Source organism: Motacilla alba, unplaced genomic scaffold, assembly GCF_015832195.1.
Source record: "Motacilla alba alba isolate MOTALB_02 unplaced genomic scaffold, Motacilla_alba_V1.0_pri HiC_scaffold_28, whole genome shotgun sequence".
Taxonomy (NCBI): Eukaryota; Metazoa; Chordata; class Aves; order Passeriformes; family Motacillidae; genus Motacilla; species Motacilla alba.
In genome coordinates this window covers 63936-91555 of record NW_024037374.1, presented here as the reverse complement: position 1 = coordinate 91555, position 27620 = coordinate 63936, and the positions used below count along the sequence as shown (strand labels likewise).

The 27620-nt window shown below is 58.8% G+C and overlaps 1 protein-coding gene across 2 annotated transcripts; it reads left to right on the top strand.

The window, feature by feature from the left end:
- SRRT (serrate, RNA effector molecule) lies at window positions 1-27620 on the top strand. 2 transcript variants are annotated; one of them, XM_038126126.1, is made up of 20 exons: window positions 1-174; window positions 1503-1622; window positions 2830-2955; window positions 5143-5298; window positions 6305-6493; window positions 9754-9923; window positions 11500-11669; window positions 11976-12086; window positions 12593-12686; window positions 13527-13762; window positions 15335-15396; window positions 16696-16774; window positions 18587-18829; window positions 20944-21147; window positions 21941-22094; window positions 23177-23370; window positions 24156-24306; window positions 25015-25107; window positions 25877-25982; window positions 27400-27620. In XM_038126126.1, exons 2-20 carry the CDS (start codon window positions 1504-1506, stop codon window positions 27473-27475), a joined length of 2733 nt encoding a protein of 910 aa, XP_037982054.1. In that variant the 5' UTR covers window positions 1-174; window position 1503; the 3' UTR covers window positions 27476-27620. The 2 variants fall into 2 exon arrangements, with proteins under 2 accessions (XP_037982054.1, XP_037982053.1); XM_038126125.1 differs by lacking the exon at window positions 1-174 and adding an exon at window positions 292-348.

Genomic DNA, 27620 nt, shown 5'->3' with positions numbered 1-27620 from the left:
CCGGCGGAGCGCCGGGTTCCTCCCCCCTCGGAGCGACCATAGAGAGGAGCGCGGGCGGAGCGGCCCCCGCGACCATAGAGACGAGCGCGGCCCCCGCGGCCTCCGGGAGCGCCCCGAGCTCCGCCCGCCGCCCCCGGCGGCTCCTCCGCGCCTCCCGCACCGGCGCGGCCGCGGGTGAGGCCCCGGTGGGCGCGGTGCCGTCCCTCCCTTTTCCCCGCCTTCCCCCTCCCCTCGCTTCCGGCGGCGCCATCGCGGCGGCGCCGCGGCTGCGTCACTTCCGGCGGCGGCGGCGGCGCGGGCCGGAAGCGAGCGGGGCAGCGGCGCGCGGGGCCGGGAGCGCGCGGGCAGGTCCGGGAGGGGGGTGTCCCCCCCCCTCGGTGTGACGTCACGGAGGGCGGGAGTGACGTCACGGGGGTTGCGGTGGGTGGGGGGGTGGTCGTGAGGCGGGGGGGGGGGGTCTGGTGGAGGCCGCAAAGCATCACGGGAGGGCGGCCTGGGGGGGGTTGGGGGTCTGGGGGCGGCCCCGGGGCATCATGGGAGGGGGTCTGGGGGTGTGGGGGGGGTCTGGGAGGGGGCCTGGGGGTCATGGGAGGGGGTCTGGGAGTCTGGGGGTTCATGGGAGGGGGTTTGGGGGTCTGGGGGGGGTCTGGGAGGGGGCCTGGGGGGGTCCCGGGGGTCGTGAGGGGTTGGGGGGGCAGGGAGTGGGGTTTTGGGGGGGTTGGGGTCGCTGTGGGGGTCACGGGGGGGGTCTGGGGGCCGTTTCGGGGGGCTGCGGGGGTCACTCTGAGGGTTTGGGGTCGCTCTGGGGGTCTCTGTGGGCTCAGGGGCGTCCAGGGGGTCACTCTGGGCGTCTGGGGGTCGTTTTGGGGTCCCTTTGGGGTCAGTTTGTGGGTCTGGGGTCACTGGGGGGGGTCTTGGTGACCCTGCTGTGTCCCCAGGGTGGGTGACAGCGATGACGAGCACGGGGTGGTCACTCTGGGGTCACTCTGGGGTCACTCTGGGGGTCAGTTGGTCACTGTGGGGTCACTCTGGGTGTCTGGGGTCACTCTGTTGGTCACTCTGGGGGTCAGTTGGTCACTCAGTTGGTCACTCTGTGTCCCCAGGATGGGTGACAGCGATGACGAGCACAGGGTGGTCAGTCTGGGGGTCACTCTGGGGGTCAGTTGGTCACTCTGTTGGTCACTCTGGGGGTCAGTTGGTCACTCAGTTGGTCACTCTGGTGTCCCCTGTCCCCAGGATGGGTGACAGCGATGACGAGCACGGGGTGGTCACTGTGGTGGTCAGTTGGTCACTCAGTTGGTCACTCAGTTGGTCACTGTGTGTCCCCAGGATGGGTGACAGCGATGACGAGCACGGGGTGGTTGCTCTGGGGGTCACTCTGGGGGTCAGTTGGTCACTCTGTTGTCCCCCCGTGTCCCCAGGATGGGTGACAGCGATGACGAGCACAGGGTGGTCACTCAGTTGGTCACTCTGGTGGTCAGTTGGTCACTCTGTGTCCCCAGGATGGGTGACAGCGATGACGAGTACGACCGGCGGCGCAGGGACAAGTTCCGGCGCGAGCGCAGCGACTACGAGAGATCCCGGGAGAGGGACGAGAGGAGGCGGGACGAGTGGAGCGACCGGTGGGGACATGGGGACACTGGGGGGACACTGGGGACACCGGGGGGACACTGGGGACACGGGGTGTGACCAGTCAGGGACACTGGGGACACTGCGAGAGATCCCGGGAGAGGGACGAGAGGAGACGGGACGAGTGGAGCGACCGGTGGGGACACGGGGGACACGGGGTGTGACCAGTCAGGGACACTGGGGACACTGGGAGGGACACTGGGGACACTGGGGAGTGACACTGGGGACACTGCGAGAGATCCCGGGAGAGGGACGAGAGGAGGAGGGACGAGTGGAGCGACCGGTGGGGACACGGGGGACACTGGGGGGACACTGGGGAGGGACTGGGGACACTGGGGACACCGGGGAGGGGCACTGGAGACACTGGGATTGACCAGTCAGGGACACCGGGAGCACTGGGAGTGACACCGGGGACACACTGGGGGCACTGGGGACACTGGGGGGACACTGGGGATACCGGGGAGGGGCACTGGGGACACTGGGAGGGACTGGGAGTGACGAGTGAGAGGGACTGGGGGGCACTGGGGTTCCCTCACTCCCAGTTTGCCCAGTTTGGGGTCCCTGGTTCCCAGTTTGGGGTCCCAGTTTGGGCTCCCAGTTGGGGCTCCCAGTTTGCCCAGTTTGGGGTCCCAGTTTGGGGTCCCAGTTTGGGGTCCCAGTTTGCCCAGTTTGGGGTCTCTGGGGGTCCCAGTTTGGGTTCTCTGGGGTTCCCAGTTTGCCCAGTTTGGGGTCCCAGTTCGGGGTCCCAGTTTGCCCAGTTTGGTTCCCAGTTTGGGGTCCCAGTTTGGTTCCCAGTTTGCCCAGTTTGGGGTTCCAGTTTGGGGTCTGTGGGGGTCCCAGTTTGGGGTCCCAGTTTGGGGTCTCTGGGGGTCCCAGTTTGGGGTCCCTGGGGGTCCCAGTTTGCCCAGTTTGGGGTCCCAGTTCGGGGTCCCAGTTTGCCCAGTTTGGTTCCCAGTTTGCCCAGTTTGGGGTCCCAGTTTGGGGTCCCAGTTTGGGGTCCGTGGGGGTCCCAGTTTGCCCAGTTTGGGGTCCCAGTTTGCCCAGTTTGGGGTCCCTGGGGGTCCCAGTTTGGGGTCCCAGTTTGGGGTCCCAGTTTGGGGTCCCAGTTTGCCCAGTTTGGGGTCCCAGTTTGCCCAGTTTGGGTCCCAGTTTGGGGTCTGTGGGGGTCCCAGTTTGCCCAGTCTGGGCTCGGTTCCGCAGGGACTGGGAGCGGGGCCGCGAGCGCCGCAGCCGCGATTACCGGGACTACGACCGCACGCGGCGCGAGCGCTTCTCGCCGCCCCGGCACGAGCTGAGCCCGCCCCAGAAGCGGCTGCGCCGGGACTGGTGAGACCCCCGAGACGGCACAAAACACCCCAAAAACAACACCAGAAACACCCCAAAAACAACCCCAAAACAACCCCAAAAAACAGCCCCAAAAAACAGCCCCAAAAACAGCCCAAAAACAGCCCCAGAAGCGGCTGCGCCGGGACTGGTGAGACCCCCGAGACGGCACAAAACACCCCAAAAACAACACCAGAAACAGCCCAAAACCAGCCCAAAAACAGCCCCAAAAAACAGCCCAAAGACAGCCCAAAAACAGCCCAAAAAACAGCACAAAAACAGCCCCAGAAACGGCTGCGCCGGGACTGGTGAGACCCCCGAAACCAGCCAAGAACACCCCAAAAATGGCCCTAAAAACAACCCCAAAACCAGCTAAAAAACAGCCAAAAACCAGCCCCAAAATCACCCCAAAACCAGCCCAAAACCAGCCCGAAAACAGCCCCAGAAGCGGCTGCGCCGGGACTGGTGAGACCCCCGAAACGGCACAAAACACCCCAAAAATGGCCCTAAAAACAACCCCAAAACCACCCCCAAACCAGCCAAAAAACAGCCCAAAAACCAGCCCAAATACACCCCAAAAACAGCCCAAAAACAGCCCCAGAAGCGGCTGTGCTGGGACTGGTGAGACCCCCTGAAACAGCACAAAACACCCCAGAAACAACCCCAAAACAACCCCAAAACCAGCCCAAAACCAGCCCAAATACACCCCGAAAACAGCTCAAAAACGGCTGCGCCGCGACTGGTGAGACCCCCAAAACCAGCCCAAAACACCCCAAAAAACCAGCCCAAAACCAGCCCAAAACAGCACAAAAACCGCCCCAGAAACGGCTGCGCTGGGACTAGTGAGACCCCCAAAAACAGCCAGAAACACCCCAAGAACAACCCCAAAACAACCCCAAAAACAGCCCAAAAACAGCCCCAAAAACAGCCCAAAAAACAGCCAAAAACAGCACAAAAACCGGCCCAGAAACGGCTGCGCCGGGACTGGTGAGACCCTCCGAAACGGCACAAAACACCCCAAAAACAACCCCAAAAACAGCCCAAAACCAGCCTAAATACACCCCGAAAACAACACCAGAAACAGCCCAAACCCAGCCTAAATACACCCCGAAAACAACAGCAGAAACAGCCCAAAACCAGCCCCGAAACCAGCACAAAACCACACCAAACACAGCCCAAAAACCAGCCCAAAAACCGCCCCAGAAGCGGCTGCGCCGGGACTGGTGAGACCCCCTGAAACGGCACAAAACACCCCAGGAACAGCATCAAAAACACCCCAAAACCAGGCTAAATACACCCCGAAAACAGCACCAAAAATACCCCGAAAACAGCCCCAAAACCGGCCCAGAAGCGGCTGCGCCGGGACTGGTGAGACCCCCAGAAACAGCCCCAAACACCCCAAAACCAGCCCCAAAACCACACCAAACACAGCCCAAAACCAGCCCAAAAAACAGCCCAAAACCAGCACAAATACACCCCAAAACCAGCCCAAAAACAGCCCAAATACACCCTGTAAACAGCCCAAAACCAACACCAACCCCAAAAACACCCCAAAACCACCCCGAAAACAGCCCAAAGACAGCACCAAAAACAGCACCAAAACCAGCCTAAAAACAGCACGAAAACAGCCCAAAAACAACACCAAAAAACAGCCCAAAACCAACACCAAAACCAGCCCAAAAAACACCACCAAAACCAGCCTGAATACACCCCGAAAACAGCCCAAAACAGCACCAAAAACACCCTGAAAACAGCACAAAACAGCCCAAAAACCAGCACCAAAACAGCACCAAAACAGCACAAATACACCCCGAAAACAGCCCAAAACCACCCCAAAAAACAACCCCAAAACCAGCCTGAAAACAGCACAAAACAGCCCAAAACCAGCACTAAAACAGCCCAAATACACCCCAAAATTAACCCCCACTGACCCCTCAGTGACCCCTGACCCCTCAGTGTCCCCTCAGTGTCCCTGTCTGTCCCCTCAGTGTCCCCTGTGTCCCCAGGGATGACCACGGCTCGGACCCCTGACCCCTCAGTGACCCCTGACCCCTCAGTGTCCCCTCAGTGTCCCCTGTGTCCCCTGTGTCCCCAGGGATGACCACGGCTCGGACCCCTGACCCCTCAGTGTCCCCTCATTGTCCCCTCAGTGTCCCCTCAGTGTCCCCTCAGTGTCCCCTGTGTCCCCAGGGATGACCACGGCTCGGACCCGTACCACAGCGGCTACGAGCTGCCCTACAGCGGGGGCGGGGCCGGCCCCACCTACGGCCCCCCCCAGGCGCCCTGGGGCCCCCACGAGATGCAGCACCAGCTGCTGCAGCACCAGCTGCTGCCCATCCAGGCCAGGTGAGCCCCAAAAACCCCGGGATTCACCCCAAAAACCCACCCGGGACCCCCCAAAACCCCCCCAAAAAATCCCGAATCTCCCAGAGCTTCCCGAGCCCCAAAAACCCCAAAACTGCCCCAAAATCCCCCAAACTGCCCCAAAACCGAGCCAGCGCCAGCTGCTGCAGCACCAGCTGCTGCCCATCCAGGCCAGGTGAGCCCCAAAACCCCGGGATGCACCCCAAAAACCCACCCGGGACCCCCCAAAACCCCCGACTTTGAACCCAAATGCTCCAATATCGATCCCAAACCCTGCGATATCCCCGATAGTGACCCCAAACCCAAAATAGTGACCCCAAAACCCCCGATATCAACCCCAAACCCAAAATAGTGACCCCAAAACCCCCTGATACCCCTCGATATCCCCCAATATCAATCCCAAACCCCCGATAGTGACCCCAAAGCCCCCAATAGTGACTCCAAACCTCCGATTTCGACCCCAAACCCCCGATAGTGACCCCAAAGCCCCCGATATCCCCCGATATCCCCCGATATCAATCCCAAACCCCCGATAGTGACCCCAAACCCCCCGATAGTGACCCCAAACCCACAATAGTGACCCCAAAGCCCCCGATATCAACCCCAAACCCACAATAGTGACCCCAAAACCCCCTGATACCCCTCGATATCCCCCGATATCAATCCCAAACCCCCCGATAGTGACCCCAAACCCCGCGATAGTGACCCCAAAGCCCCCAATATCCCCCGATATCCCCCGATATCAATCCCAAACCCCCCGATAGTGACCCCAAAGCCCCCGATATCCCCCAATATCCCCTGATAGTGACCCCAAACCCCCCGATACCCCCCGATACCCCCCGATACCCCCCGATATCCCCCGATAGTGACCCCAAACCCCCGATAGTGACCCCAAACTCCCTGATACCCCCCGATATCCCCCGATAGTGACCCCAAACCCCGCGATAGTGACCCCAAAGCCCCCGATACCCCCCGATATCCCCCCCAGGCTGGGCACCATCGCGGAGGTGGACCTGGGCATGGCGCCCCCGGTGATGAAGAGCTTCAAGGAGTTCCTGCTGTCGCTGGACGACGCCGTGGACGAGACCGAGGCCGTCAAGCGCTACAACGACTACAAGCTGGACTTCCGGCGGCAGCAGCTGCAGGAGTTCTTCCTGGCCCACAAGGACGAGGAGTGGTACGTGCCGGGGGGTTCTGGAATGTTCCGGACCCCAAAAACCTCCTGAGAGACCCCAAAAACCTCCTGAGAGACCCCAAAATGTCCTGAGAGGCCCTAAAATGTCCGTGGGGGGCAGGGAGTGGTACTTGCCAGGGGGTTCCGGAACCTTCCGTGCCCCAAAAGTGTCCTGAGAGACCCCCAAATGTCCTGAGAGACCCCAAAAACCTCCTGAGAGACCCTAAAATGTCCGTGTGGGGCAGGGAGTGGTACGTGCCGGGGGGTTCTGGAATGTTCCGGACCCCAAAATGTCCTGAGAGACCCCGAAAACCTCCTGAGAGACCCCGAAAACCTCCTGAGAGACCCTAAAATGTCTGGGGGGGCAGGGAGCGGTACTTGCCAGGGGGTTCCGGAACGTTCCGGACCCCAAAATGTCCTGAGAGACCCAAAAAATCTGTGGGGAGGATGAGGAGTGGTGTGTGCCGGGGGTTCCGGAACATTCCGGACCCCAAAAACCTCCTGAGAGACCCTAAAATGTCTGGGGGGATGGGGAGTGGTACGTTTCAGGGGGTTCTGGAATGTTCCGTGCCCCAAAAGTGTCCTCAGAGACCCCAAAATGTCCTGAGAGACCCCAAAATGTCTGGGGGGGGCAGGGAGTGGTACGTGCCAGGGGGTTCCGGAACTTTCCATGTCCCAAAAGTGTCCTGAGAGCCCCAAAAGTGTCCGCGGGGTTTGGGGGAACAGGGAGGATGAGCAGTGGTACGTGCCGGAGGCTTCCGGAATGTTCTGCACCCCAAAATGTCTTGAGAGACCCTAAAATGTCCTGAGAGCCGTTCTGGGGTAGATTTGGGGCAGTTTGGGGCAGTTTTGGGGCAGTTTTGGGGCAGTTTTGGGGTGGATTTTGGGGCTCTCTGCAGGTTTAACGCTTCCCTTCTCCCCCAGCACTCTGGGGCAGTTTGGGGCAGTTTGGGGTGGATTTGGGGTGGATTTGGGGTGGATTTGGGGCTCTCTCCAGGTTTAACGCTTCCCTTCTCCCCCAGCTCCCTCGGAGCTGTTCCGGGGCAGTTTTGGGGTGGATTTTGGGGTGGATTTTTGGGGTTGCTCCAGGTTTAACGCTTCTTTACTCCCCCAGCTCCCTTGGAGCCATTCTGGGGCAGTTTTGGGGTAGATTTGGGGCAGTTTGGGGTGGTTTTGGGGTGTATTTTTGGGGCTCTCTCCAGGTTTAACGCTTCCCTTCTCCCCCAGCATTCTGGGGCAGTTTTGGGGTGGATTTTGGGGTGGTTTTGGGGTGGATTTGGGGCTCTCTGCAGGTTTAACGCTTCCCTTCTCCCCCAGCTCCCTCGGAGCCGTTCCGGGGCAGTTTTGGGGTGGATTTTTTGGCAGTTCTGGGGTGGATTTTTTGGCAGTTTTGGGGTGGATTTTGGGGTGGTTTTGGGGTGGATTTGGGGCTCTCTCCAGGTTTAACGCTTCCCTTCTCCCCCAGCTCCCTCGGAGCCGCGGAGCCGCCGGCTGGGGGCAGGCAGAGAGGGCGGGGCCGCGCACAATGCGGCGAGGTCACAGTGCAGGACTCAGCCAGGGTCGTTTTTTTATTTTTCGGGGGGTTTGGTTGAGAAGCTGCCCCAAAAAGCGGCCGATTTCGGGGCCCGGGGTTTTAAAAGCGCCGCACTCCGGCGGGGCCCGGCGGACGGCGACGCTCGCGGCGAGTGTAGGTATGAGCAACCCCCCCCGACCCCCCCACGGGCCACACCTGGAACACACCTGGAGCGGCCTCCCAGAGCCCGGGGCCTGCTCGGAACCGCCCCGAAACACCCCCCCGGGGGCGCCCCAAAAACACCCCGGAATTCCCCAAAAACGCCCCCGGAATTCCCCGAAAACGGGCTCTGAAAATAGCCCAGAACCGGGGGAAAGCACCCCAAAAACGTACCTGAGAGCAGCCGCGAAGCTGCGGGCAGCGCGGGGTTAGAAACAGCCCCAGAATGCAAAAAGCAGCCCTGGAAATGGCTCAAAACAGCCCCAAAAAAATGTCTCAAAACAGCCCCAAAATATCCCTGAAAATGTCTCAAAACACCCTCAAAAACAGCCCTGGAAATGTCTCAAAACAGCCCCAAAAAAGTGCTAAAAACAGCCCCAAAAATGTCTCAAAACAGCCCCGAAAAATGCAAAAAGCAGCCCTGAAAATGTGTCAAAACAGCCCCGAAAATGCAAAAAACCAGCCCTGAAAATGTCTCAAAACAGCCCCAAAAAATGCAAAAAGCAGCCCCAAAAAAGTGCAAAAAACAGCCCTGAAAATGTGTCAAAACAGCCCCAAAAAAGTGCAAAAAACAACCCTAAAAACACCCACAAAAATGCAATAGAACAGCCCGAAAAGCACCCCTAAAAATGTCTCAAAACACCCCCAAAAATGTAAAAAACGCTCTTAAAAGCAGCCCTGAAAATGTCTCAAAACACCCCAAAAATGCAAAAAAACCCCAAAAAACCCCAAAACTTCAACCCCCTCTGGGGGGGCTCAGATCCCCCCGGTTTCGGGGACATTGGGGGGGTCCTGTCTGTAAGAAATGGGGATCCCCCTCCCCAGTTTTACCAATCTCGGGGTTTCCCCATAAATTTGGGGTGTCCCCCTCCCCAGATTTACCAAACTTGGGGTTCCCCCGTAAATTTGGGGTTCCCCCCTCCCCAATTCCCAATGAACACATTTGGGGCTCCCCCCTCCCCGGTTTTACCAAACTCGGGGTTCCCCCATAAATTTGGGGTGTCCCCCATCCCCAATTATACCAAACTCGGGGTTCCCCCATAAATTTGGGGCTCCCCCCTCCCCAGTTATACCAAACTCGGGGTTCCCCCGTAAATTTGGGGTGTCCCCCTCCCCTATTCCCAATGAACGCATTTGGGGCTCCTTCCTCCCCAGTTTTACCAAACTCGGGGTTCCCCCATAAATTTGGGGCTCCCCCCTCCCCAGTTATACCAAACTCGGGGTTCCCCCGTAAATTTGGGGCTCCCCCCTCCCCAATTATATCAAACTCGGGGTTCCCCCATAAATTTGGGGCTCCCCCCTCCCCAATTATACCAAACTCGGGGTTCCCCCGTAAATTTGGGGCGTCCCCCTCCCCAATTCCCAGTTAACACATTTGGGGCTCCCCCCTCCCCACATTAGGCCCCCCCCACCCTCCCCCTCCCCACCCCCCCCGATTTTGGGGGCTCCCCCATGACCGTGCGGGCCGGGGGGGTTGCCTCCCCCCGCTCTGAGCCCCGATTTCCCCGTTTTTCACCCCAAAACCCCGCAGGTTCCGCTCCAAGTACCACCCCGACGAGGCCGGGAAGCGGCAGCAGGAGGCGCAGGCCGCGCTCAGGAACCGCCTGGGCGTCTTCCTCTACCTGTGGGAGCACGGCTGGTTCGACAACCTGCTGCTGGACATCGAGCGCGCGCCGCAGATCGTCAAGACGCTGGACGCAGGTAGCCCCGAGAGCAAAAAACGTCTTTTGTGGGGAGATGGGTTGGGAAAAGGCGGAAAATGGCGGCCGGTGGGGTAAAAATGGCGGGCGAGGCCGAGGAGACGGGCCCGAGGCGGCGCGGGGGATGTGAGGGGAGGAAAAGGGGGATTGTGAGAAAAAAAGGGGGGAAGTGTGAGGGGAGGAAAAGGGGGAAATTGGGACAAAAAGTAGAGAAAGCGTGAGGGGAGAAAATGGTGGGAACCGTGAGGGGAGAAAAAATGGAGGAAGTGTGAGGGGAGAAAATGGCGGGAAAACGTGAGGGGAGAAAAAGGGGGGAATTGGGAGAAAAAATGGAGAAAGTGTGAGGGGAGGAAAAGGGGGGAAGTGGGAGAAAAAATGGAGGAAGTGTGAGGGGAGAAAAAGGGGGGAATTGGGAGAAAAAGGGGGGAAATGTGAGGGGAGGAAAAGGGCAGGAAAACGTGAGGGGGGAAAAAATGGAGGAAGTGTGAGGGGAGAAAATGGCGGGACCTGTGAGGGGAGGAAAAGGGGGATTGTGAGAAAAAATGGAGGAAGTGTGAGGGGAGGAAAAGGGGGGAAGTGTGAGGGGAGGAAAAGGGGGAAATTGGGACAAAAAGTAGAGAAAGCGTGAGGGGAGAAAATGGTGGGAACTGTGAGGGGAGAAAAAATGGAGGAAGTGTGAGGGGAGGAAATGGCGGGAAAACGTGAGGGGAGAAAAAGGGGGGAATTGGGAGAAAAAATGGAGAAAGTGTGAGGGGAGGAAAAGGGGGGAAGTGGGAGAAAAAATGGAGGAAGTGTGAGGGGAGAAAAAGGGGGGAAGTGGGAGAAAAAGGGGGGAAATGTGAGGGGAGGAAAAGGGCAGGAAAACGTGAGGGGGGAAAAAATGGAGGAAGTGTGAGGGGAGGAAAAGGGGGGAATTGTGAGGGGAGAAAATGGCGGGAAAACGTGAGGGGAGAAAAAATGGAGAAAGTGTGAGGGGAGGAAAAGGGAGGAATTGTGAGGGGAGAAAATGGCGGGAAAACGTGAGGGGGGAAAATTAGAGAAAGTGTGAGGGGAGAAAAAAGGGAGAATTGTGAGGGGAGAAAAAGGGGGAAATAGGGAGAAAAAATGGAGAAAGCGTGAGGGAAGAAAAAGGCAGGAACTGTGAGGGGAGAAAATGGCGGGAAAACATGAGGGGAGAAAAAATAGAGAAAGCGTGAGGGGAGGAAAAAGGTGAGGAATTGTGAGGGAATGGTGCGGAGGAAAGTCGTGAGCGGACACCCATTTCAGAGTGTTTCTGACTCAAATGAAAATGTTTTTTCAGTTTCAGGGTTTTTTTGCTGCTTTCCCAGCAGTTGTTGCCTGGTTTGGGGTCCATTTAAACCAATTGTTAAGGTTTTCTCACCTAATTTTGGGGTTTTTTTTCCTCAATTTTAATGTGTTTACTCATTTCTGGCAATAATTAGCGTGAAGGAGGACAGGATTCCTCTCCTCGGTTTCTAATCCCGTTTTCAGGAATTTCTGACTCATTTTCACCTGCGTTTACCCCGTTTTTGGCTGTTTTGAACCCCGTTTTCGGCGTTTTCTCCCCGTTTTCCCAGCGGTGATTAAGATGGAGGGCGGCACGGAGAACGACCTGCGCATCCTGGAGCAGGAGGAGGAGGAGGAGCGGGCGGACAAGGCCGAAGGCCCCAAGAAGGAGGAGCCGCGGCCGCCGGAGCCCGCCGGGAAGGGCCCCGCCGAGCGCCCCGACGGCGACGACAGCGCCAAGGTGGGGGTCCCGGGGGGATTTTGGGGTCCCCTGGGGGTTTTTTTTAACATTGCTTCGATTCTCAGGGGTTCTTTACGGCCATTTTGGGGTCACCAGAGTGGCTTTGGGGTCCCTTTTGCGCCCTGGGGTGTTTTTCGAGAGCTGTTTTGGGGTTCTTTTGGTCCTTGGGGCCATTTTTGGGGTCACCCCAGTGGCTTTGGGGCTGTTTTGGGGTCCCTTTTGCCCCCTGGGGTGCTTTTTGAGGGCTGTTTTGGGGTCTCCTGTTCATTTGGGGTCCCCTTTGACCCCTCCCTTCTCTCCCCACAGGCCGAAGGGGCGGAGCCAGGGGCGGAGCCTGCTGCGGGGGCGGGGCCAGAGGAGGAGGGGCCGGACAAGGGGCCCAAGGCTGAGGAAGGCGACAAGGAGGGCGGGGCCAAGGTCAGTGGACACACCCCCAGCTGGCCACACCACACAAAGCTCCACCCCTGCCATGACCACAGTGGTGTTGATCAAGCCACACCCCTTTTCTGTTAGCCACACCCCTTTCTAACCACACCTATTTGCAATAAACCACACCCCTTTAATAATAAACCACACCCCTCTCTAACAAGCCACACCTCTTTCCAACAGACCACACCCCTTTAATATCAAATTACATCCCTTTTTAATAAGCCACACCCCTTTCTAGTAAGCCACACCCCTTTAATATCAAATTACATTCCTTTTTAACAAGCCACACCCCTTTCCAACAAGCCACACCCCTTTCTGTTAAGCCCCACCTCCCCAGAGCCCCTCCCCACAGGAAGCACCTCCCCTCTCCACAAGCCACACCCCTCCACAGCCTCCTCCCCCACATAGGCTCCTCCCCGCCTCATTAAATCCCTTTAGCCCCGCCCCTTTTGGCCAAGCCCCGCCCCCTGACGCCCCCCGTGCGCCCCCTGCAGGCGCGGCCGCGTCAGCGCAGCCGGGACAGCGAGGACGGGGACAGTGACAGCGGGGACAGCGAGGGGGGGACACGGAGAGCGGCCGGCAAGGACGGTGAGGGGACACTGGGGACATTGGGGACACTGGGGTGACACGGGGGACACTGGGGACAGCGAGGGGGGGACACGGAGAGCGGCCGGCAAGGACGGTGAGGGGACACGGGGGACACTGGGGACACTGGGGTGACACGGGGGACACTGGGGACACTGGGGACAGCGAGGGGGGGACACGGAGAGCGGCCGGCAAGGACGGTGAGGGGACACCGGGGGGACACTGGGGGGACACGGGGAACAGTGGGGACATTCAGAGGTGTTTGGGGTCTCTGGGTTTGGGTTTGGGGTCTCTAGGGTGGGGTTTGGGGTATTTGGGGGTGTTCGGGGTCTCTGGGTAGGGGTTTGGGGTCCCTGGGGTGGGGTTTGGGGTCTTTGGGTGGGGTTTGGGGTCTCTGGGGGTGTTTGGGGTCCCTAGGGTGGGTGTTGGGGGTCTCTGGGGTGGATTTGGCGTCTCTAGGGTGGGGTTTGGGGTCTTTGGGGGTGTTTGGGGTCCCTGGGTTTGGGTTTGGGGTCTTTGGGGGTGTTTGGGGTCTCTGGGGTGGGTTTGGGGGTCTCTGGGTGGGGGTTTGGGGTCTTTAGGGGTGTTTGGGGTCTCTGGGGGTGTTTGGGGTCCCTGGGTTTGGGTTTGGGGTGTTGGGGGTCTCTGGGGTGGGTTTGGGGTCCCTAGGGTGGGTGTTGGGGGTCTCTGGGGTGGGGTTTGGGGTATTTGGGGTCCCTAGGGTGGGTGTTGGGGGTCTCTGGGGGTGTTTTGGGTCTCGGGGGTGGGTGTTGGGGGTCCCTGGGGGTCTCTGGTGTCCCGCTGTTTCCGGGGTGTCCCCGTGACCCCGCCGTGTCCCCCCAGAGGAGCCCAAGGAGCCGAAGCCCCTCGGCGAGGACGCGGCCGGGACCCCTCCCCCCGCGGGCGGCGCCGCCTCCCCTCCCCCCAAGGCCAAGGAGGGGGGGCCGGGGGGCGCCCCGGGGGCGGGGGGAGGGGCGGGGGGCGGCCCCGAGGCGCCCAGGCCGAGACCCCTGCACAAAACCTGCTCGCTGTTCATGAGGAACATCGCGCCCAACATCGCCCAGGCCGAGATCGTGGCGGTGAGAACCCCAAAACCCCAAAAACCCCAAAAATCACCCCAAAAAACCGCCCAAAAACCAGCCCAAAAACAGCCAAAACCGCCCCAAAACCGCCCCAAAAACCCCAAACCCTGCACAAAACCTGCTCGCTGTTCATGAGGAACATCGCGCCCAACATCGCCCAGGCCGAGATCGTGGCGGTGAGAACCCCAAAACCCCAAAAATCACCCCAAAAATCACCCCAAAAAACCGCCCAAAAACCAGCCCAAAACCAGCCAAAACCGCCCCAAAAACCCCAAACCCTGCACAAAACCTGCTCGCTGTTCATGAGGAACATCGCGCCCAACATCGCCCAGGCCGAGATCGTGGCGGTGAGAACCCCAAAACCCCAAAAACCCCAAAAATCACCCCAAAAAACTGCCCAAAAACCAGCCCAAAAACAGCCAAAACCGCCCCAAAAACCCCAAACCCTGCACAAAACCTGCTCGCTGTTCATGAGGAACATCGCGCCCAACATCGCCCAGGCCGAGATCGTGGCGGTGAGAACCCCAAAACCCCAAAAATCACCCCAAAAACCACCCCAAAAAACCGCCCAAAAACCAGCCCAAAAACAGCCAAAACCGCCCCAAAACCGCCCCAAAACCAGCCCAAAACCCCGCACAAAACCTGCTCGCTGTTCATGAGGAACATCGCCCCCAACATCGCCCAGGCCGAGATCGTGGCGGTGAGAACCCAAAAACCCCAAAAATCACCCCAAAAACCACCCCGAAAACACTCCAAAAAACAGCCCAAAAATCACCCCAAAAATCAGCCCAAAAATGAGCGCAAAAACCATCTCAAAAACCACCCAAAACTGCCCCAAAATCACCCCAAAAATCACCCAAAAACCACCCCAAAACCAGCCCAAAAACACCCCAAAAACCACCCCATAAAACCCACCCAAAAACACCCCAAAAACCAGCCCAAAAACCAAGCCCAAAAAAACCCCAAAAATCACCCTAATTCGCCCCCAAAACCACCCCCAAAAAACCCCAAAAATCACCCAAAATCGCTCCAAAAATCACCCCAAAAACCACCCCAAAAACTACCCCAAAACCACCCCAAAAACCCCCCAAAATCAGAGCCTTGGGACCCCCAAAAACCCCAAAACCACCCCAAAAACCCCAATACACAGCCCTGAGACCCCCAAAAACCCCAAAACCACCCCAAAAACCCCAAAACACAGCCCTGAGACCCCCCAAAACCCCAAAACCACCCCAAAAACCCCCAAAACCCCCCCAAAATCACAGCCTTGGGACCCCAAATGCACCCATAACCACCCAAAAACGCCCCCAAAGCCCCCCTGCACCCCCCAAAAACCACCCCAAAAACCACCCCAAAGCCCCCCTGTGCCCCCCAAAACTCCAAAAACCCTCCCAAAAACCCCCCTGCGCCCCCCAAAATCCCCCCAAAAAACCTCCAAAGCCCCCCAAAATCCCCCAAACCCCCCCAAACCCCCGCTGTGCCCCCCAAAATCCCCCCAAACCCCCCCAAACCCCCGCTGTGCCCCCCAAAATCCCCCCAAACCCCCCCAAACCCCCGGTGTCCCCGCAGCTGTGCAAGCGCTACCCCGGGTTCATGCGCGTGGCGCTGTCGGAGCCGCAGCCCGAGAGGAGGTGAGGGGGACTGGGGTCACTTTGGGGTGTTTTGGGGTCACTTCGGGGCTTTTTGGGGTCACTTTGGGGCGTTTTGGGGTCACTTTGGGGCTTTTTGGGGTCACTTTGGGGTGTTTTGGGGTCACTTTGGGGCTTTTTGGGGTCACTTTGGGGTGTTTTGGGGTCACTTTGAGGCGTTTTGGGGTCACTTTGGGGCGTTTTGGGGTCACTTTGGGGCTTTTTGGGGTCACTTTGGGGTGTTTTGGGGTCACTTTGAGGCGTTTTGGGGTCACTTTGGGGTGTTTTGGGGTCACTCCGGGGTGTTTTGGGGTCACTTTGGGGTGTTTTGTGGTCACTTTGGGGCTTTTTGGGGTTTTTGGGGCGTTTTGGGGTCACTTTGGGGCTTTCTGGGGTCACTTTGAGGCTTTTTTGGGTCTTTTTGGGGGTTTTGGGATCACCCCAGGGGGTTCAGGAGGGGCTGGGCGAGTTTTGGGTGGAATTGTGGGGATTTTGGGTGGATTTTGGGGATTTTGGGTGAATTTTGGGGATTTTGGGTGGAATTGTGGGAATTTTGGGTGGATTTTGGGTCGAAATTTGGGGATTTTGGGGTTTTCTGTCCCCAGGTTCTTCCAGAGGGGCTGGGTGGATTTTGGGTGGATTTTGGGTGGATTTTGGGTGGATTTTGGGTGGAATTTTGGGGATTTTGGGTTCCCCAGGTTCTTCCGGAGGGGCTGGGTGGATTTTGGGTGGGATTTTGGGTGGATTTTGGGTGGAATTTTGGGTGGATTTTGGGTTCCCCAGGTTCTTCCGGAGGGGCTGGGTGGATTTTGGGTGGATTTTGGGTGGATTTTGGGGTTTTCTGCCCCCAGGTTCTTCCAGAGGGGCTGTGTGGATTTGGGGTGGGGATTTTGGGTGAATTTTGGGGATTTTGGGTTCCCCAGGTTCTTCCGGAGGGGCTGGGTGGATTTTGGGTGGATTTTGGGTGGAATTTTGGGGATTTTGGGTTCCCCAGGTTCTTCTGCAGGGGCTGGGTGGATTTTGGGTGGATTTTGGGTGGATTTTGGGTGGAATTTTGGGTGGATTTTGGGTGGATTTTGGGGTTTTCTGCCCCCAGGTTCTTCCGGAGGGGCTGGGTGGATTTTGGGTGGATTTGTGGGGATTTTGGGTGGATTTTGGGTGAATTTTGGGTGGAATTTTGGGTGGATTTTGGGTGGATTTTGGGGTTTTCTGTCCCCAGGTTCTTCCGGAGGGGCTGGGTGGATTTTGGGTGGGATTTTGGGTGGATTTTGGGTGGAATTTTGGGGATTTTGGGTTCCCCAGGTTCTTCCGGAGGGGCTGGGTGACCTTCGACCGCAGCGTGAACATCAAGGAGATCTGCTGGAGCCTGCAGAACATCCGGGTGCGTGCGGGCGGCGCCGGCCGAGCTCGGGGGGCTTTCGGGGTGAATTTGGGGGGTTTTGGGGTGGTTTTGGGGTGACTCTGACACATTTTGGGGTGACTCTGACACATTTTGGGGTGATTTTTTTGGGATTGCAGCTCCGCGAGTGCGAGCTGAGCCCCGGCGTGAACCGCGACCTGACGCGGCGCGTGCGCAACGCCCCGGGGCTGGGTTTTGGGGTGATTTTGGGGTGATTCTGATGGATTTTGGGGTGATCCTGACACATTTTGGGGTGATTCTGATGGTCTTTGGGGTGATTCTGATGGTTTTTGGGGTGTTTTTTGGGATTGCAGCTCCGCGAGTGCGAGCTGAGCCCGGGCGTGAACCGCGACCTGACGCGGCGCGTGCGCAGCGCCCCGGGGCTGGGTTTTGGGGTGATTTTGATGCTTTTTGGGGCAGTTTTGGGGTGATTTTGATGGATTTTGGGGTGACTCTGACACATTTTGGGGTGTTTTTTGGGATTCCAGCTCCGCGAGTGCGAGCTGAGCCCGGGTGTGAACCGGGACCTGACGCGGCGCGTGCGCAGCGCCCCGGGGCTGGGTTTTGGGGTGAATTTGATGGATTTTGGGGCAGTTTTGGGGTGATTTTGATGCTTTTTGGGGTGATTTTGATGGATTTTGGGGTGACTCTGACACATTTTGGGGTGTTTTTTGGGGTTGCAGCTCCGCGAGTGCGAGCGGAGCCCCGGCGTGAACCGCGACCTGACGCGGCGCGTGCGCAACGTCTCGGGGCTGGGTTTTGGGGTGATTTTGGGGTCATTCTGATGGATTTTGGGGTGATTCTGACACATTTTCGGATTTTTTTGGGGTTCCAGCTCCGCGAGTGGGAGCTGAGCCCGGGCGTGAACCGCGACCTGACGCGGCGCGTGCGCAGCGCCCCGGGGCTGGGTTTTGGGGTGATTTTGATGGATTTTGGGGCAGTTTTGGGGTGATTTTGATAGTTTTGAGATGATTCTGACACATTTTGGGCTGATTTTGATGGATTTTGGGGTCATTCTGATGGTTTTTGGGATTTTTTTGGGGTTCCAGCTCCGCGAGTGCGAGCTGAGCCTGGGTGTGAACCGGGACCTGACGCGGTGCGTGCGCAACGTCTCGGGGCTGGGTTTTGGGGTGATTTTGGGGTCATTCTGAGACATTTTGGGGTGATTCTGACACTTTTTGGGGTTCCAGCTCCGCGAGTGCGAGCTGAGCCCCGGTGTGAACCGGGACCTGACGCGGCGCGTGCGCAACGTCTCGGGGCTGGGTTTTGGGGTGATTTTGGGCTGAATTTGATGGATTTTGGGGCAGTTTTGGGGTGATTTTGGGGTGATTTTCATGGTTTTTGGGGTGTTTTTGGGATTGCAGCTCCGCGAGTGCGAGCTGAGCCCGGGCGTGAACCGCGACCTGACGCAGCGCATGCGCAACGCCCCGGGGCTGGGTTTTGGGGTGATTTTGGGGTGACTCTGACACATTTTGGGGTGTTTTTTGGGGATTGCAGCTCCGCGAGTGCGAGCTCAGCCCCGGCGTGAACCGCGACCTGACGCGGCGCGTGCGCGGCGCCCCAGGGCTGGGTTTTGGGGTGGTTTTGATGGATTTTGGGGTGGTTTTGGGGTGATTTTGGGCTGATTTTCATGGTTTTTGGGGTGTTTTTTGGGGTTCCAGCTCCGCGAGTGCGAGCTGAGCCCCGGCGTGAACCGCGACCTGACGCGGCGCGTGCGCGGCGCCCCGGGGCTGGGTTTTGGGGTGAATTTGGGGTGTCTCTGACACATTTTGGGGTGATTTTTTGGGATTGCAGCTCCGCGAGTGCGAGCTGAGCCCCGGCGTGAACCGCGACCTGACGCGGCGCGTGCGCAACGTCTCGGGGCTGACGCAGCACCGGCCCGTCGTGCGCCACGACATCAAGCTGGCCGCGCGCCTGGTGCAGGCCCTGGACGCCCGCGCGCGCCTCTGGAGCCCCCCGGGCGCCGCCGGGGACGGCGGGGACACCGCCGGGGACGCCGCCGGGGACACCGAGCCACCGCCCGCCGCCGAGCCCGGGGTGAGACGAGCTGCAGCGGTGGCGTCAGGGGATCCACGGTGTCACCGGTGTCACCAGTGGTGTCACCAGGGGATCCACGGTGTCACCAGTGTCACCAGGGGATCTCCAGTGTCCCCAGGGTGTTACCAGGGGATCCACGGTGTCACCAGTGTCACCAGTGGTGTCACCAGGGGATCCACGGTGTCACCGGTGTCACCAGAGTGTCACCAGGGTGTCCCCAGAGTGTCACCAGGGGATCCACAGTGTCACCAGTTTCACCAGTGGTGTCACCAGGGGATCCACGGTGTCCCCAGGGGATCTCCGGTGTCACCAGGGTGTCCCCAGTGTCCCCAGGGTGTCCCCAGCATCCTCAATGGTGTCCTCAGGGGATCTCCAGTGTCCCCAGGGTGTCACCAGGGGATCCACGGTGTCACCAGTGTCACCAGGGTGTCACCAATCGTGTCACCAGGGGATCCACAGTGTCCCCAGGGTGTCCCCAGATTGTCACCAGGGGATCCATGGTGTCACCAGTGTCCCCAGAGTGTCACCAGGGGATCCACAGTGTCCCCAGGGTGTCCCCAGTGGTGTCGTCAGTGTCCCCAGGGTGTCCCTAGGGGATCTCCAGTGTCCCCAGAGTGTCACCAGGGGATCCATGGTGTCCCCAGTGTCCCCAGGGTGTCACCAGGGGATCTCCAGTGTCCCCAGTGTCCCCATTGATGTCCCCAGGCCCAGAACCCCGTGCTGCGGCACATCACCGATTACCTGACGATGTCCCCAATGTCCCCAATGTGTCCCCAATGTGTCCCCAATGTGTCCCCAGGCCCAGAACCCCGTGCTGCGGCACATCACCGATTACCTGACGATGTCCCCAATGTCCCCAATGTGTCCCCAATGTGTCCCCAATGTGTCCCCAGGCCCAGAACCCCGTGCTGCGGCACATCACCGATTACCTGACGATGTCCCCAATGTCCCCAATGTCCCCAATGTCCCCAAGCAGGCCCAGAACCCCGTGCTGCGGCACATCACCGATTACCTGACGATGTCCCCAATGTCCCCAATGTGTCCCCAATGTCCCCAATGTGTCCCCAGGCCCAGAACCCCGTGCTGCGGCACATCACCGATTACCTGACGATGTCCCCAATGTCCCCAATGTGTCCCCAATGTCCCCAATGTGTCCCCAAGCAGGCCCAGAACCCCGTGCTGCGGCACATCACCGATTACCTGACGATGTCCCCAATGTCCCCAATGTCCCCAATGTGTCCCCAATGTCCCCAATGTGTCCCCGAGCAGGCCCAGAACCCGGTGCTGCGGCACATCACCGATTACCTGACGATGTCCCCAATGTCCCCAATGTCCCCAATGTGTCCCCGAGCAGGCCCAGAACCCGGTGCTGCGGCACATCACCGATTACCTGATGATGTCCCCAATGTCCCCAATGTCCCCAATGTCCCCAATGTGTCCCCAATGTCCCCAATGTGTCCCCAGGCCCAGAACCCGGTGCTGCGGCACATCACCGATTACCTGACGATGTCCCCAATGTCCCCAATGTCCCCAATGTGTCCCCAAGCAGGCCCAGAACCCGGTGCTGCGGCACATCACCGATTACCTGACGATGTCCCCAATGTCCCCAATGTGTCCCCAATGTCCCCAATGTGTCCCCAATGTCCCCAAGCAGGCCCAGAACCCCGTGCTGCGGCACATCACCGATTACCTGACGATGTCCCCAATGTCCCCAATGTCCCCAATGTGTCCCCAGGCCCAGAACCCCGTGCTGCGGCACATCACCGATTACCTGACGATGTCCCCAATGTCCCCAATGTCCCCAATGTGTCCCCAGGCCCAGAACCCGGTGCTGCGGCACATCACCGATTACCTGACGATGTCCCCAATGTCCCCAATGTCCCCAATGTGTCCCCAATGTCCCCAATGTGTCCCCAATGTCCCCAAGCAGGCCCAGAACCCCGTGCTGCGGCACATCACCGATTACCTGACGATGTCCCCAATGTCCCCAATGTCCCCAATGTGTCCCCAGGCCCAGAACCCCGTGCTGCGGCACATCACCGATTACCTGACGATGTCCCCAATGTCCCCAATGTCCCCAATGTGTCCCCAATGTCCCCAATGTCCCCGAGCAGGCCCAGAACCCCGTGCTGCGGCACATCACCGATTACCTGATCGAGGAGGTGAGCGCCGAGGAGGAGGAGCTGCTGGGCCAGGGCCAGGGCCAGGGACAGGGACAGGGACAGGGACAAGGACAGGGCGCGGCCCCGGCCGAGGACGCCGCGCGCGAGACCAACCCGGCCGAGGTCACCGTGGAGCGCGACGAGAAGCTGCTCAAGGTGTGGCCATGCGTGTCCCCAGAGTGTCCCCGAGGTGTCCCCAAAGTGTCCCCAAAGTGTCCCCAGGGTGTCCCCAAAGTGTCCCCAAGGTGTCCCCAAAGTGTCCCCAAAGCGTCCCCGAGGTGTCCCCGAGGTGTCCCCGAGGTGTCCCCAAGGCGTCCCCAGAGTGTCCCCGATGTATCCCCAGAGTGTCCCCGAGGTGTCCCCAGGGTGTTCCCAGAGTGTCCCCAAAGTGTCCCCAAAGCGTCCCCAGAGTGTCCCCAAGGTGTCCCCAGGGTGTCCCCAGAGCGTCCCCAGAGTGTCCCCGAGGTGTCCCCAGAGTGTCCCCGAGGTGTCCCCAAAGTGTCCCCTCAGTGTCCCCAGTGTCCCCAATGTCCTCTCAGTGTCCCCAATGTCCCCAGTGTCCCCAATGTCCCCAATGTCTCCTCAGTGTCCCCAGTGTCCCCAATGTCCCCAATGTCCCCTCAGTGTCCCCAGTGTCCCCTCAGTGTCCCCAATGTCCCCAATGTCCCCATGTCCCCAGGTGCTGGACCGGCTGCTGCTGTACCTGCGCATCGTGCCCTGTCCCCTCAGTGTCCCCAATGTCCCCTCAGTGTCCCCATGTCCCCATGTCCCAGGTGCTGGACCGGCTGCTGCTGTACCTGCGCATCGTGCCCTGTCCCCTCAGTGTCCCCAATGTCCCCAATGTCCCCATGTCCCAGGTGCTGGACCGGCTGCTGCTGTACCTGCGCATCGTGCACTGTCCCCTCAGTGTCCCCAGTGTCCCCAATGTCCCCATGTCCCCATGTCCCAGGTGCTGGACCGGCTGCTGCTGTACCTGCGCATCGTGCACTCGGTCGATTACTACAACACCTCCGAGTACCCCAACGAGGACGAGATGCCCAACAGGTGCGGGATCATCCACGTGCGGGGCCCGCTGCCGCCCAACCGCGTGTCCCACGGAGAGGGTGAGCCAAAAAACCCCAAAATAACCCCGAAACTGACCCCAAAATAACCCAAAATAACCCCAAAAACACCCCAAACCCAACCCCTGCGGGGTCATCCACGTGCGGGGCCCGCTGCCGCCCAACCGCGTGTCCCACGGAGAGGGTGAGCCAAAAAACCCCAAAACCACCCCAAAATAACCCCAAAATAACCCCAAAATCACCCCAAAACCGACCCAAACCCAACCCCTGCGGGATCATCCACGTGCGGGGCCCGCTGCCGCCCAACCGCGTGTCCCACGGAGAGGGTGAGCCAAAAAACCCCAAAATAACCCCGAAACTGACCCCAAAATAACCCAAAATCACCCCAAAATCACCCCAAACCCAACCCCTGCGGGATCATCCACGTGCGGGGCCCGCTGCCGCCCAACCGCGTGTCCCACGGAGAGGGTGAGCCAAAAAACCCCAAAACCACCCCAAAATAACCCTAAAATCACCCTGAAACTGACCCCAAAATAACCCCAAAATCACCACAAAAACCGACCCCAACCCAACCGTGTTTGCCACGGGGAAGGTGAGCCAAAAAACCCCAAAATAACCCCAAAATCACCCTAAAACTAATCCCAAAAAACTGACCCAAAATAACCCCAAAATCACCCCAAAATAACCCTAAAATAACCCCAAAATCACCCCAAAGTAACCCCAAAAATAACCCCAAAATAACCCTAAAACTAACCCCAAAATCACCCCAAAGTAACCCCAAAGTAACCGCAAAATAACCCCAAAAATAACCCCAAATTCACCCCAAAATAACCCTAAAAACTGACCCACACCCATCCCAGCAGGGATTTTTGGGCTTTTTCGGGTTTTTTTTTTTTAATTTTTTGGGTTTCTCCTCATTCCCAGTGTCCCCATGTCCCCCGGTGTCCCCGTGTCCCCAGTGCTGGAGTGGCAGCGCGGCTTCGAGGCGCGCCTGGCACTGCTGGCCGTGCCCAGGGCTCAGTTCTGTGCGGATTTTTGGGGTTTTTTCGGGGTTTTTTGTTTTTTTTTGTTTTTTTGGGGTTTCTCCTCATTCCCAGTGTCCCCATGTCCCCTCGTGTCCCCAGTGCTGGAGTGGCAGCGTGGCTTCGAGGCGCGCCTGGCGCCGCTGCTGGCCGGGCCGGGCGCTGTCCCCGAGGAGGAGGCGCAGCGCCTCGGCCGCAAGGACCCCGAGCAGGAGCTGGAGAAGTTCGTGAGCGCCAACACCCAGGAGCTGGGCAAGGACAAGTGGCTGTGTCCCCTCAGCGGGAAAAAGTTCAAGGTGGGGACATTGGGGACACCCTCAGGGTCATTGGGGACACATCGGGATCATTAGGGACACCTCAGGATCATTGGGGACAGGCAGGACACACAGGACACAGCCAGGAGCTGGGCAAGGACAAGTGGCTGTGTCCCCTCAGCGGCAAGAAGTTCAAGGTGGGGACATTGGGGACACCTTGGGGACATTGGGGACACTGTCACAATCATTGGGGACACCTCGGGATCATTGGGGACAGGCAGGACACACGGGGACAAACAGGAACCATCGGGGACAGCCAGGAGCTGGGCAAGGACAAGTGGCTGTGTCCCCTCAGTGGGAAAAAGTTCAAGGTGGGGACACCTTGGGGACATTGGGGACACCTTGGGGACATTGGGGACACCTTGGAGACATTGGGGACACTGTCACAATGATTTGGGACACCTCGGGATCATTGGGGACAGGCAGGACACACGGGTCACAGCCAGGAGCTGGGCAAGGACAAGTGGCTGTGTCCCCTCAGCGGCAAGAAGTTCAAGGTGGGGACATTGGGGACACCTTGGGGACATTGGGGACACCCTGGGGACAGTGGGAGGGCGATGTCCCCAATCCTGTCAGTGTCCCCAGTGTCCCCTCAGTGTCCCCAGTGTCCCCAATGTCCCCAGGGCCCCGAGTTGGTGCGCAAGCACATCTTCAACAAGCACGGGGACAAGATGGGCGCCGTGTGACCCCGGTGTCCCCTGGTGTCCCCAATCCTGCCAGTGTCCCCAATCCTGTCGGTGTCCCCAATGTCCCCTCGGTGTCCCCAGGGCCCCGAGTTCGTGCGCAAGCACATCTTCAACAAGCACGGGGACAAGATGGGCGCCGTGCGCAAGGAGGTTCTGTTCTTCAACAACTTCCTGATGGACCCCAAGCGCCCCGCGCTGCCCGAGGGGGGCAAGGGCGGCCCCCCCAGCGCCGGTCAGTGTCACCTCGGTGTCACCTGTGTGTCACCTGTCACCTGTGTGTCACCTGTGTCACCCTGTGTCACACCCTGTGTCACCCCTGTGTCACCCCAAGCGCCCCGCGCTGCCCGAGGGGGGCAAGGGCGGCCCCCCCAGCGCCGGTCAGTGTCACCTGAGTGTCACCTGTGTGTCACCTGTGTCACCTGTCACCCCTGTGTCACCCCCTGTGTCACCGTGTGTCACCTGTGTCACCCTGTGTCACCCCAAGCGCCCCGCGCTGCCCGAGGGGGGCAAGGGCGGCCCCCCCAGCGCCGGTCAGTGCTACCTCAGTGTCACCTCAGTGTCACCTGTCACCTGTGTGTCACCCTGTGTCACCTGTGTCACCCCCCTGGCATCAGGGTCACCCTCGTTGTCCCCAAACCCCCCCCCCCCAAGCTTTGGGGACCCTGGGTGACCCCTGGTGACCCCTGGGTGTCCCCTGGGTGTCCCCAAGTGACCCTGGGTGTCCCCTGGTGACCTCTGGGTGACCCTTGGGTGTCCCCTGTGTCCCCTGGGTGTCCCCTGGTGACCCCTGGGTGTCCCCTGGGTGTCCCCTGTGTCCCCTGGGTGTCCCCTGTGTCCCCTGTGTCCCCTGGGTGTCCCCTGGCTGTCCCCTGGGTGTCCCCTGGGTGTCCCCTGGTGTCCCCATGTCCCCCCGGTGACGCCGCTGTCCCCGTGTCCCCAGGCCTGGCCCCGGGGGGGCTCCCGTACCCCCCGCAGTCCCCCCAGGGGCTGATGCCCTACGGGACCCCCCGGCCCCCCATGCTGGGCTACGCAGGTACGGGGGGGGGGGGTTGGGGGATTTGGGGGGGTTTGGGGGGAAATTGGGGGATTTGGGGGGGTTTGGGGGATTTTAGGGGGGATTTTGGGGAAAATTGGGGGGGGTTGGGGGGATTTTGGGGGATTTTGGGAGGGTTTAAGGGGGATTTGGGGAAAATTGAGGGGATTTTTGGGAGGGTTTGGGGGGATTTTGGGGGGGATTTTGGGGAAAAATGGGGGGAAATTGGGGGGGTTTGGGGACATTGGGGGGGTTGGGGAAATTGGGGGGATTTTGGGGAAAATTGGGGTTTTGGGGGAAATTGGGGGGGTTTGGGGAGGATTTGGGGGGATTTTGGGGGAAATTGGGAGATTTGGGGGAGTTCGGGGGGATTTGGGGGGGTTTGGGGGGTGTTTTGGGGAATTTTTGGGGGATATTTTGGGATTTCTTTTGGGATATTTTGGGGTGGTTTTTGGGGATATTTTGGGGATATTTTTGGGTGGTTTTGGGTTTTTTTGGGAGGATATTTTTGGGTGTATTCGGGGATATTTTGGGTGTATTTGGGGATATTTTGGGGATATTTTGGGGATATTTTCAGGATATTTTGGGTGTTTTTTGGGGATATTTTGGGTGGTTTTGAGGATATTTTGGGGATATTTTTGGGATATTTTGGGGATATTTTCAGGATATTTTGGGTGTTTTTTGGGGATATTTTGGGGATATTTTTGGGGATATTTTCGGGTGCCTTTGGGGATGTTTTCGGCTGTTTTTAACCCCTCGTTGCCCGCAGGATCCCACCCGTACCCCCCCGGGCCCTACGGGGGTCGCGGCAGCTACGAAACCTTCCGGGGGCAGGGGGGCGCCGGGGGGGGGTACCTGAACAAGCCCCGCAGCAGGTGAGCCTCGGGGACCCCGAAATCGGGACTGGGGACCCCAAAAATGGGATTGGGGACCCCGAAAATGGGATTGGGGACCCCGAAATCGGGATTGGGGACCCCAAAAATGGGATTGGGGACACTGAAATGGGATTGGGGACCCCGAAATTGGGATTGGGGGCACTGAAATGGGATTGGGGACCCCAAAAAGGGGACTGGGGACACCAGAAATGGGATTGGGCACCCCAAAATTTGGCTCGGGGACCCCAAAAACGGGACTGGGGACACCGAAAATGGGATTGGGGACATTGAAATGGGGATGGGAACTTCCGGGTCCCTTTTTGGGGTGATTTTGGTTATTTTGGGGCTGATTTTGGGTGGATTTGAGCTGGGTTTTGGGGTGATTTGGGGCATTTTGGGGTGATTTTGGGTATAGTTAGGGTGGGTTTGGGCTGGATTTGGGCTGATTTTGGGGTGTATTTTGGGGTGATTTTGGGTATATTTTAGGGTGGATTTTAGGGTGGATTTTGGGTGTATTTCGGCTGATTTTTGGGTGTATTTTTGGCTGTATTTTGGGGTGATTTTGGGTATAGTTAGGGTGGTTTTGGGCTGGATTTGGGCTGATTTTGGGGTGTATTTTTGGGTTATATTTCGGGGTGTATTTCGGGCTGATTTGGGGTGTATTTGGGTTGTTTTGGGGTGATTTTGGGTGGATTTGGGGTGGGTTTTTGGGCTGATTTTGGGTGTATTTTGGGGTGTATTTTGGGTGATTTTGGGGGTATTTTGGGTGGATTTCGGCAGATTTTGGGTGTATTTTTGGGTTATATTTTGGGGTGTATTTTGGGGTGATTTTGGGTATATTTAGGGTGGTTTTGGGCTGGATTTGGGCTGATTTAGGGGTGTATTTTGGGAGTATTTTGGGCTGATTTCGGGTGTATTTGGGCTGATTTTGGCTGTATTTTGGGTATATTTCAGGGTGTATTTTGGGTCGATTTGGGCTGATTTTGGGTGGATTTTTGGCTCTATTTTGGGGTGATTTTGGGTATATTTAGGGTGGTTTTGGGCTGGATTTGGGCTGATTTCGGGGTGTATTTTTGGCTGTATTTCGGGGTGGATTTGGGGAGTATTTGGGGAGTATTTTTGGCTGTATTTCGGGGTGTATTTTGGGTGTATTTTGGGCTGTTTTTGGCTATATTTCGGGGTATATTTGGGGTGGATTTGGGCTGGATTTTGGGTGGATTTGGGGTGGGTTTTGGGGTGTATTTTGGGCTGATTTCGGGGTGTATTTTTGCTGTATTTGGGGTGTATTTTGGGCTGTTTTTGGCTGTATTTTGGGGTATATTTGGGGTGGATTTGGGCTGATTTCGGGGTGTGTTTTGGGTGGTTTTGGGGTGTATTTTGGGGTGTATTTCGGGGTGCCTGACGCGCTGCCCCCCAGGATGGTGCGGGGCGACCCCCGGGTCATCGTGGAGTACCGGGACCTGGACGCCCCCGAGGACGTCGATTTCTTCTGACCCCGCCCCCCGGGGACCCCCTTTTGATACGGCCCCGCCCCTCCCCCCTTTGTACGGCCCCGCCCCCACCCCCCGCCCCTCCCCCAATAAAGCGGCCCCGCCCACCCGGGGACTCGGCGCCTTTTTGGGGCAACTTTGGGTCAAA